The sequence below is a fragment of the Toxorhynchites rutilus genome, chromosome 3 (genome assembly GCF_029784135.1).
Source record: "Toxorhynchites rutilus septentrionalis strain SRP chromosome 3, ASM2978413v1, whole genome shotgun sequence".
In the NCBI taxonomy this organism is placed as follows: domain Eukaryota; kingdom Metazoa; phylum Arthropoda; class Insecta; order Diptera; family Culicidae; genus Toxorhynchites; species Toxorhynchites rutilus.
In genome coordinates, this window is record NC_073746.1 from 295,557,141 (window position 1) to 295,569,549 (window position 12,409).

At 38.1% G+C, this 12,409-nt stretch overlaps 1 protein-coding gene across 3 annotated transcripts in view; it reads right to left on the reverse strand.

Annotated features, from left to right (window-relative positions):
• The window catches only part of LOC129778384 (UDP-glucosyltransferase 2), a 127,780-nt gene that overhangs the window by 12,582 nt on the left and 102,789 nt on the right, over positions 1-12,409 (reverse strand). For all 3 annotated transcript variants that reach the window (XM_055785256.1, XM_055785258.1, XM_055785257.1), the window contains 2 exons: positions 7,788-8,452; positions 7,591-7,713 (listed from right to left, as the gene is read on the reverse strand). In XM_055785256.1, coding sequence (XP_055641231.1) covers positions 7,591-7,713; positions 7,788-8,452 — 788 coding nt within the window. The remainder of the gene's footprint in view (positions 1-7,590; positions 7,714-7,787; positions 8,453-12,409) is intronic.

The following is a 12,409-nucleotide window of genomic DNA, read 5'->3' on the forward strand; positions in this document are numbered from 1 at the left end:
GATTTGTCTCCCTAAATCATCATATCACCATCAGACGTCAACACTATACATACGTCATCACGGATCTTGATATGTCAAATTCTTAATATGATGTAATATGGGTTGTTCGAACTGATTGAAGAAAGATTTATGCATTATAAAATAATGCGCAACTGATGTAATTTTGGTGAGAAAAAACTACTCTACTAGTGTCAGTTCGTGGATATACAAATAAGTGTAAATAGTACTTGATCGAAAATGATCGAAATGGCAAAATACGAGAAGCGAATTGTCCATGTGCAATGAAAAACATGAGCACACGTTATCACAAGAATAAATCGTAATCGTTCACCTTCTTCACAAATCACCAACCCCATGTCTGTTTTGGCAGCAAACCAAGGCTAAACATAAAATCAAAATACTACAAAACCCAGAAGCAATTAAAAACAAGTGCGCATCGTCGTTTTTAATCGTAAATAAAAATATGGCGTGGGTGTCTGGGCGGTATTTATGAATTCTTTTGATAAGTAAAAAGCGTGCTAATCAAATAAAGCGCCCTTTAATCTATCTCAACCAGATTCTAATTCAAGTTCAACCCTATGCTGAAGCTGAAAAACTCCATGGTAAGCTTATGAACAGATGAATAGAACATCAATCAGATTATAAATAAAAGGCGGGCTGCGTAGTCTAGTAACTACCACGATTGTTTTGGAAAAACAGGCAGTTCATCAAAGATTCATTCCATGGCTTCTCAGGCCGATAATCACTTTAGGAGTTTGCCTGCAAGCAAAACAGATTATCAGTACGTGGGTGTTAGACATAAATGTTTGATGCGGGAGTGTGTGGAATCAATATAGGGTAAATGATCTTGGTTTGTCCAGTCGAAAATATGATCATGGTTTGCCCACTTTTTTGAATGCTCTAATTCAGCGCTCCTGTGTCAAATAAGGCCTTCGAATGTTTCGAAACATATAAATAAAGTTGCCTTTTACATGATTTATAGTAGTTTGATAGTATATTTTTCCAAAACACATGTTTTAAAGGATTATAAAATACACCTTCTATTTGTGTCAATGCGCCCCTCATTCGACTTTTAATCGATTACCAGATGATTATTTGGCACGTATTCAGACCTTTTCTGGATTACAACACTTATAAATATTGTAAACATCATGGTTGCTCACCATTTGTATCGGATTTACATAGCTAAACTATTAAATTAACGCATTTTGATGAACTCAATTCTGATCATGAGTTGTCCAATTCAATAATGTTATTTTGTCCACATGATTTCTATGGCAACCGCTTGGCGCGCTGCAGTTTGTTTATTGTGTCCTTCACGGATAGCAGAAATAAAGTTTCTCTGTGTTGAGTGTGTTGAGGTGAACACTTCTAAAATGCCCAAGAAAAGGCAATATTCTGAAGAAAGCCTAAATTATGAATGAATCAATATGATGACAGTAAACTCAAGCAATGATAAATGCAACATATAATTGTTAATTCGAATGTTTTCATTCAAAAATGGAGATTTCTAAAACCGGACAAACCATGATCATTTTTTGGACAAACCATGATCAGAGGTGGTCAAACCATGATCATAATTTCTCTTTGAGGAAAATCGTTAAAAAACATTAAAATTTGAATAATTTCAACGCCTTACGGTAGTATTAGCAACGAGAGACTTGGGGCTTTTCAACAAACCCAAACTCGTATCGATTATGTGTGATTTTCATGAAGAAAAATCGATTTGCATTTACTAGTTGCGTAAAAACACCCCAAATTGGACAAACCAAGATCATTTACCCTAGATATCTTCTCAAATTAGCTGCAAATACAACATTTTTCGCTGTTTTCCGAGATGTTGAAGAAGTGCGAGATTGGGTGGACGAATCGATTGCTTCGAAATCAACATCGTTTCATCGAAATTGTACGGACATTATAAACCAGGGGTTGGTCAAACTTTTGGTCATCAGTCTACCAATGTTTATCAACGAATCATTGAAAAATAAATATAGTAGAGAAGTTCGCGGCAAAGGTGCGCATTGGTCTTTTTTTAACAAACGAGCATGAATCTTCGGCAATAGTGTATTCGTTTGCCACATTATTACACCAGCTGCTCACACATACAGTGGTAGACATTCGTTTAGCCGCACCGTATTTTTCCTCAATATTTTTAAAAATAAGTTTTTTTAAATTTGAATTCTTTGTACAGTTTTGTTCATAAAAGACTAAGGTAAATGATTTTGGTTTGTCCAGTCGAAAATATGATCATGGTTTGTCCACTTTTTTGAATGCTCTAATTCAGCACACCTTTGTCAAATCAGGTATTCGAATGTTTCGAAACATATAAATAAAATTGTCTTTTTCATGATTTACAGTAGTTTTATAATATATTTTTACAGAATCACATGTTTCAAAGGATTATAAAATACACCATCTTTTGGTGTCAATGCGCCCCTCATTCGAGCTAACTTTTAATTGATCATCAGATGACTATTTCGCACGTATTCAGATTTTTTCTGGATTATAACGCTTACAAATATTGTATTGTGTCAGATTTACATAGCTAAACCATTAAATTAACGCATTTTGATGAACTCAATTCTGATCATGAGTTATCCAATTCAATTATGTTGTTTTGTCCACATGATTTCTATGGCAACCGCTTGGCGTGCTGCAGTTTGTTTATTGTGTCCTTCGCGTATGGCAGGAATAAAGTTTCTTCATGTTGAGTGTGTTGAGGAGAACACTTTTAAAAAGCCCAAGAAAATGCAATATTCTGAAGAAAGCCTAAATTATGAATGGATCAATATGATGACAGTAAACTCAAGCAATGATAAATGCAACATCTACTTGAGAATGCGAATGTTTTCATTCAAAAATTATGATTTCTAACGCCGGACAAACCATGGTCATTTTTTGGGCAAACCATGATCAGAGGTGGTCAAACCATAATCATAATTCCTCTTTGAGGAAAACCGTTAAAAAACATAAACAATTGAATAATTTCAACACTTTATGGTAGTATTAGCAACTAGAGACTTGGGGATTTTCAACAAACCCAAACTCGTATTGATTATATGTGATTTTTATAAAGAAAACTCGATTTGCATTTACTAGTTGTTCTACGCAACTACCTCAAATCGGACAAACCAAAATCATTTACCCTATTATTGTTTATTTTCATCGAATTCACTCTAAAAAAAAGTATAAATTCACTTTTTGTTTTCTAAGTAATTCAAATATGTGAAATCAGGGTGGACATTCGTTTAGCCGCATCCTAAAATTTTAATGAAAGAAAATTTGTGCGGCAAATTTCGAGTCCAATCGGTAGCTAATATTTAGTATGTATACCTCCATTTGGGATCACTTTGAAAACTCGATTTGGCATCCAGTCAGACAGCTTTTCAAGTGTTGACATATAGATTATAGCCCAACACTCCTGAATTAGTGCCTTGAGACTGGAAATGTTGTCAAATTGTCATCCGTTTGCATAGATCATCTCGGCCAAGATTCTCCATAGGTTCTCTATGGGATTGCAATCGACTGCAAGCAGGTCATTCAAGAAGCGGAATGACCTTCTCGGCAAACCATGCCTTCGATTGCTTGGAAACGTGGATCTATGCATTATCCTGCTGAAAAAACGACATCCTCGGCAGCGTTATTCTCAATATGGCCAATCGAAACGTCCTCCAGTACTTGAAGATACTTTTCGGAGTTCATTCGGGGAAAATGAAACAAATGAGAAGCTTGCTGTGATAGGAAACGGCACACTGTCAAACTTCGGCCCCCAAAGTTCCGCTTCTTCGTTACTGGAACAACCGATTCTGCCCAAATGTATGAGCAGGACATCGTTTCCTGGTTGCTTCGTGTCTTATTCGACCTTTAAGACGCAAAGTTACTTTGGTGTTCTCATTTGTTGGTCGTTTTATCCGATATTTCTGGAACTATTGAAAGAAATTCCGTACCACTTTCTCAGATCGACCCACTTTTGTTACGATCGAGCGATTAGAAAACTTTTGTTCACTGAATGTCTTTATTATTTTCCGCTCCTCTTCCGTCAATAGAATACCTTTCGCTATTCCTTTAAATTCTACGTAAAGCACTAATCTGACCAACTTCTTACGTTGCACATCTAATATTTATCTTGTAAATTGAACATTCCCAAGTATTTTCTCAAAAAACACAGATGAAGGCTTGGTGATTATGCGAAAACTCGATTTTTATGCCCTGTGGCTAAACGTATGTCTCGGGAAAAAACGACGTTTGAATGTTTATATCCACCAATGCCGCCTTGTGTGTGTGTGATTGTGACGCACGTCCTTTCAATAAAAGTGACTTAAATATACTATCACTACCGAAAAAAAGTATCCCGATAAAAAGAACATTCCTAGTTGTTTTGTATGTGTTTCAAGTTTTTTTTTTCAAGTGCGGCTAAACGAATGTCTATCACTGTATAAGCATGATACATTTCAAGAAAATGGCAAAAAGTTATGGGGTAAGAAAAGTTTTACGTTATTTTGATCCAGTTTTTTCCATTTTGGGGACTAGGAAGTTCGAAACTACATTGCCAAGGAAACCTTTATTTTATTTTATAGTATTGCGCAGTGGCTGTGGGGCAAAAGTTCGCACCGTCGTTTTGCTCTCAAAAAAAATCAAAATGTCACGACAGAGGCTTCGGGAGGGAGTCTTGAAGCGTCGGATTACAGCAGTCCTCGTTATTTCTGAATCGGCTCTGAGTAAGAGACTCATATCAGTAAGTGATTTATGATTTGGATCTTCTTTTTTTGATATCTTTATTTCTGTTGAGATGTGCCAGTAAGCATCTAGGGCGGTTCAAAAAATCTGGTGAACCATTGCAGAGCACTGTACAAAGCTTTCTATAGTATGACTCTCAAAGATTTACGGTGCTTGGCGTTTGATTCTACAGAAACTAACAACCTCCAGCATGAATTCAATCGAGTTGCAAAACTGGCAGGAAGGGATTGGGCTTCTAGCTTCATGAGGAAACATCGTCTGTCTCTTCGAACCTCACCTACCCTTCTCCACCCATAAACATCATACAACATCCCCCTCTTCCCCACTGGATGGTACCTACACACGCTTGTAATGATGCTTCTCCCGCTGGTAATGATAAAGCATTTATTTTTGTTACATGTTATCTCAGAAGTTCAATTCAATAAGTGCACCCACTATGGGGTAAAAGTGCGCATTTGTCTTTTGACGTAGGACTATGTGTTACATTAAGGGTGACATATCAGAAAACAGGTAACGTTTTTACGAAATAAAGTTAACGTCAATAACTATTTTTGCTGCGAATGGATTTTAACGATTTGCATACCAATTTTCTAAGATTTGTTTGATATGCTATATATTACAATCCCATAGTCTGTATATGGTTTAAAATGATGACAATTGAAAGCATTTCCATTTCCCCATACATTTGTTTTGTTCATTTGTGTGCTTTCTCGGACAGAGCTGTCAATAACGGGCATCTTATGCACCCGCTAGAATAGAAACAACGAAGGAGAATAGCGAAAAGTAATTTTCTAAGTAAACTCCACTCTTGCATAGTAAGTAAGCTGTAGCTAGCATATAAGTATTGCATTTCCTCTGAGAAAAAATCTCAGAATCTTTCTCTGCCCGAAACAACAAAGGTCGCTTATTCTGCTCGTTTCGTGTTTCATGTTTCCCCTCGAGTTGTGAACGTTAGCGAATATTTCACTTGAAGTGCATCTGGCATTGCAATTAACCCTTTCGCTGCGAGCGTCGTCTATAGACGACATCAGGGTGATACTGCACATCGATCACACCAGCGTGATATGCATACTTTTCGGCGCAGTGCATCGTTCAGCGGTAGCACTCCGACAAAGCACACTGCCGTTGTGAAAGGGTTAGCACAACCATCCCAGCCACGGCAAAGCAGGCGAAAAAAGAGAAGAGTGCAAATGATTATGGTCGCTTCTAGTTATCAGTGTTTGGCTTTGAATCTGTTGCTTGTTTCCGTGATCGAAACTTAGAACTTGTTAATTTCCTGTACATGTGAATAGCACACCTTCGATACTTTTAGTTGTCATTCGTATTTGGTTTCGTGCGCATCGGCTCTGTTCTGATGCAACAAACTCCTAGCTTTGTTGACGTTTTTGACCGAGAGTCGAGAAACGATTTTTCATAAACGGTCATTCTCGTGATGTTTCATTTTTATCGCTGCAACTGTGTGCATCTGTTAGACGCGTGTTTGACACTTGTTGAATGGCGATGCACGGAAGATGCCTCTCGTTAAATACTCAGTGCAACGCGTGCATTGATGTAAAGAAACAAATTGCGACATATAACCAATTAGTGTATTGTTCTCGCAAAGGCAAGAAAGAATCGTTACTTCTCGAGATGATTCTACAAAACTACGTAAGCCATTAAAACTTTTCAGGGTCCCCGGAACTTTTTACTATAGAGTTATTTATGAAATTTCGACGTATCCACAAATAATATACGAAATGACAAACCAACAAATTGATAACAAAAGATTGCGTAGTCCTACGTCCTGAGCGGTTGTGTCTCGGATGCATCCCCTCGAATTTTTGTATTAAAATGGGTATTTGTCCAACTACAAACACAGCTCGAGAAATGCTTGTACTTCGTTTCGAAGGTTATATATATATATATAGTTACAATTTGGTACGCAAACTGGATTTTATTTGCTTTTATTTCAAGAGTTGTTAGACGACAACAGTTAGGTGCGCATCTTTGCCCTGCACTACACAACTGTAAAAAGAAACAAAGTTCAAACTGAAATAAAAATATAGATAATAATAATAAATATTCCATGAAAATCATTCTCTAAAAAGAAATCAATTATCGGCTATTGATTAAGTAATAGGTTTATTTTCTTCATGGTCTTATTACTAATCAAAGGAGAATGTTGAAGGAAATCTGCATTTTGTATGTTCAAAAATAATTTATTTTTCATTATAAATACATCCCATTAGAGTTTTATATCCCCTAATTATCGAGAGGTATAACAATTAGGTTCACCAGTGCTTAATTTCGCTTAGTAGACCCGAAAAGTTGTCTAAGAATGTGATCCTAAGCGTGAAGTTCTCGTATCTCTATCGATCTCTATCGTATCTCTATCGATCTCTATCGTATCTCTATCGATCTCTATCGTATCTCTATCGAAGAACCTATTAGTTATATCCAACAGCTAATTACCGAGCAACTCATCACATGTCGGATTATGTTTGCTATTAACAACATAACAATGGAGATATCATCTCGTCTCAACTGTCTCATTGTACGGTCCAACAGAACAATGGGACAAAAGGAATTTTCACATGTATAAAAAGGTTAGTTTATAGTTTATCATATGTATCGATAAGATAACATGTACATGATTCAATCCTGTTCAGTTACAGGTGAAAATACTTATTTAAATAGAAAAAACGAAGGAGACTCCAATACAGAGAATAAACAATAACCCTACGATCTCTTCCAAATCCATGTTCGCACATCCATAAGATGGGTCTCAAATGGTATTCTAAGTGGTATGCATTTCATTACTATATCGTCATTTAAGTAATGCGAAACCAAATGATTTACAACGCTCATTTTTACCTTAAATTTCTTGCAGGCGTCTGGAGATGGTATGCCCCATTGTGCCGCAGCACATATTCCGTCCAGTAGATGGCCGTCTCCAGTGGAGTCGTTCTTTGGTCCTTCAGCAGCATTTGCCGACGTCTAAAATATTCATAAAAGTGTTCAAAAATCCAACATTCTCTAATGTGATCAAATGTGATTAGAATCCATCATACTTCGCCTCGTTCCGGTACTTCGGATCATGGATCACCCGGTGAATGGCCCGAACCAGCTGCTCGCTGGTCAGCTTCTCCAGATCCAGCATTAGCGCATATCCGTCGGTTTCCGCTTTGGCAGCGTTAGAGTCATGGTCGCAAAATACGGGCATCGTTACCACCGGCACACCATGATAAACCGTCTCGAACATACTCAGTAGTCCTCCGTGCGTAACAAATGCACGCAATTTCCGGTGACCTAAAATGTCTTGCTGGGGCAACCACCGGCCAAGTTTAACATTGGGCGGTAAGTCCTTCAGCATCAGCGAGCTAGACTCGTACTTCCAGAGCACCCGGTACGGAAGACGGGCAAATGTTTGTACCAGCAGCCGGCGCAAATGATCCGGCATATTGGCAGCCTTCACGGATGATCCCATCGATACGTAGATGAAGCCGGACTCTCCCGCGCCCGCAATGAAATCCTCCAAATCCTTCGGAAGCGGCCCAGCAGGTTTGCAGTGTATACAGGCTATTTCAGCGATATTCGGTAGGTTTGGCCGCGGATAACTTACGGTGGCATGGCCATTCTGCAGAATAAAGCTCACATTCCGCGAGAGGTCCCACACGTGGGGAATGTCCGAACCAAGGTGGCGCCGTACGATTGCCTGCGTGACCGTAACGCTGGGCTGCGGAGGTAGAAAAAAATAATTAAAATTTGATCGGTTCTAGAAATTACACATAATGATTGCCGGCGACATTGACCCCGCCATCCATAGTCACTTGCATTGCGAACCAGTTTTATGCGTCGCTGCAAACTCCGAAATTCTCCTAGCATGTGCTTGTCGATAATTAATTCATCAAGTGCCTCCCCAAGTGGATCAAGTTTAACATCCCATCAACCCTCGGAGCGAACTCGGCAATCTGTTTCAGGCTTCAATCGAAACGACACAAACTACAGCCATTACAGCAAAAATGCGAATTTTCCTTCCCGCTAATTGCTAATTGACGACCGGCCGTTTTGCTTGACAAATAAAATATAAAAGGACAAAAGTTTATGCGCAGGAGGGCTCTACCGCGTGGTGGTATTTTTCTCCTGTAATTCATTTGGTGAGGATGGCCTGGGGCGTATACAGGCTGGTTTATGACTTTGTGGTGGTTCAATATGTCTACAGTAGCTGGAAAAGTGAGGTGTTAAAACGCCAAGGGTTTGCTCTTCCACGGGATGAGACAGGATGATTCATGGCGAACTCGGAACTGGTCATAACATTATCGTACTGCTTGAATGCGTGAATGTGATATATGAGTTTATGTTTTGGTTAGTAATAATTTAGCCCAACGGCATTATGTTTCAGCATCGTCGTACCACTGATTCGTCGTATTTTAAAAGTTAGTCTGGATAACTTGAGAACTAATAAAGCAAATGGAATTATACTTGGCACACAGAGGTTTTAGTGATCGATAAACGTTTCTATGTTGGTTCGACACTCCTTCCCCCTCTTTAAGGGGAGGCTGCCATACAAATGAAGCATAAATTTCTGCATAACTCACGAATTAATCAAACAAATTGAGCCAAATTTGGCATGTGGAGGTTTTAGGAGCTTGAGCTTGACTAGACTGCACAAAGAACACACAGAATGACGCTTGGGACTAGCAAATCATTCTGGTTGTGCAATTTTCGGTGATTCGAGCTTTAAATGGTCAATAACGACGCCGGCCACGTCCTTACAGTCACCAGGGGAAGGGAAGGAATGTTAGTATAATAATCGCCGCCCGAAGGCCAGAAGGGTCGCCTCTATAGCGTGGTTCCCTAGCGATTATCATGGGAGGGATAAATGTTAGTGGGAAAGGTCGAGAATCGGGATTCACCGCGGTAAGTGATGTGATTCTATAAACGTGAACTCTGAACTTGTGTCGATTGGACGTCCCCAAATTGATATGTACGTACACGGCGGAGTGACCTAAGAAGGTACTTAGAGAACCCCTTTATGATAAATCGAATGAATGCTATTTTTCTGATTTATCGCGAATAACACTCTATCATCTCAAAACGCAACGTCGAAAATATCGAAGGGCAGCCTCGAAAGGCAAACCGAGAGAATAATATAATAATAATTATTGATAGTTACAGACAAAACCGTCCCTATTCAACCCTTACCAGTGCGAATCCCACCCTGTGCGACCCTGTCTATTTGACTTTATTATTGGTACGATTGGTTCAAGCGATGTAAGTTGAGATCTCACTATAAATAAAGGCGCTAAAAAAATTCGTGTCCAAAAGCGCGGTGTAAATAAACAGAGAGAATGCAGTGAGCAGTGATTGTTGCGATTGGCGATCTATCGTACAAATCTACACCTAGGCGGCGCTGAGGTGAAAGTGATGATGGTTTTAAATTTTGCAATGTGAGCTTATGGAAGGTTTTTAGTTCTTTCTATAAATTACAATATTATAATCATAAACGAATATTTGATTGCAATGAGTTTGGAAGAAATTTAATTCTGCTCAATTTTATATATAACATGTTATTTTCTTACCTCTTTCATTTGTAAAAACTGTATAAATATTGACAATGGTTGAATCAAAAAAGGGAATTCGAGAGCACAATCAAAAACAAGTTGAAACATGCATGGTTCCTGCATGTGAGAACTACCTTGGAAAGCCGGGATGTGTAATATACGTGATTTGTTTTTGAGTTTTAGGTTACATTATCATCATTTTCTTAGTTCAAATACAAAATCCAGATGTCTCACCGATCGTTTACGTTTTGCGTTAGATCGCCAATGACAAAATTTGCACGAGAACGGTGCGGTCGTAAACACTGAGAGAAGCTTCCCCTCAACTCTATTGACGAATTTACGCAAAGCTGAATCAGCTCATGCGACATCTACATTAGAGCTCAGAACCACAAAAGTGAGGGTGTTTGTTTATTTTACGCACTGAAAAGCGCGATTCGGTCGTAATTATTAATTTTATTTTTATTTAGATTCATTTCAGCCACTAAATGTCGTCAGTATATGGTTAGAAAATTATTGTTTTGTATATTGCCGATGGTTTCAACAAGCGATTTCATAGAAGTCATAGATAATCGGAATGTCGGAAAATAGAAAATTCGGAAATTTTAGGTTTGATGATACATACCGGTTATTGATACTAAGGATAATTGCGATGAAATCGATATCATATCAAATTGGCTGATATCATTGATTATGTAGGGGTCGATACGAGAAGGATTTGCAGTATTTCTAGCGCAAAACATCCTATTCATCGTTTACTTAGTTTTTTTTTTTTTTTTATCTTCGCTTATTTTTCGTCGGCCTATTTCCGCCACTTTAGTGCCAATCACCGACATCAGGGAGGCGACTCCACCTGTTCCTACCTATCAGACTCAACAACTCATGAGCCGGGCCAACTTCTTTTACTTCCGCTCCGAAGGAAGACGTAACCAGAGATTTTTCGCCTCAGAAAATCCCAACGACGCCAGCTGGGATTGAACCCAGGCCGATCGGATTGTGAGGCTGTTACGCTAACCATACAACCACTGGCGCCGTCGTTTACTTAGTTGAAAAACATTAAAGTTACAATACTTATAACAAGCCATTCCTCGTAATGTACATAGCATATTGTAAAATGTTGATTTTCTAACCTTTTCAGCGTGGAAAGAATACATGAAAACCGGGAAATTTGAAGATAAATTTTGATTTTTCTAGAAAATTTGAACGAATTTCATACCAAAAAAACAAAACATCCTCATTTTACTCGCTGCGCCATCTGGCTGTAAATCGAACGTAAAATCGTCAATTGACGAATTTACGTTGGATTTACAACCATATGGAGAAGCGAGTAAAATGATGATGTTGAAATTAATTCGCATGAAATTTGTTCAAATTTTTTAGAAAAATCAGAATTCATTTTCAAATTTTCCGGCTTTACGTATTCTATCTATGCTGAAAAGGTTAGAAAATCGCCATTTTACAATGTGGTATGTATATTTTGAAGAATGGCTTGGTATAACTTTAATTTTTTTAACTAGGTAAACGATAGGTAGCATGTGTTGCGCTCAAAATACTGCTCTTACATTATCAATGATATCATCCAACTCAATATGATATCGATTTTATCACCATCATCCACAGTATTCATAACCTGTATGCATAATCTAACTTAAAATTCTCGAAGATTATCAATGACTTTGGTCCAATCGCGTTTTGAAACCATCGTAAACTACACAAAGCCCTAATTTCCTTAGCAAATACTGACGACATCCAATGGTTGGAATGAATCTGAATAGAAATAAAACTAATAATCACGATCGAATCTTGCTTTTCAGTGCGTAGAATAAACAAACATCATCACTTTTGTGGTTATGAGCTCTAATGTAGGTGTCGTATGAGCTGATTCAGCTTTGCGTAAATTCGTCAATTGACGAAGTCATAGTCAAAGTCAAAGTCATAGATAATCTTCGAAAATTTTAAGTTTGATAATGCATACCGGTTATTGATACTATGGATAATTGCGATGAAATTGATATCATATCAAATTGGCTGATATCATTGATTATGTAGGGGTCGATACGAGAAGGATTTGCAGTGTTTTTAACGCAAAACACCCTATTCATCGTTTACTTAGTTGAAATAAATTAAAGTTA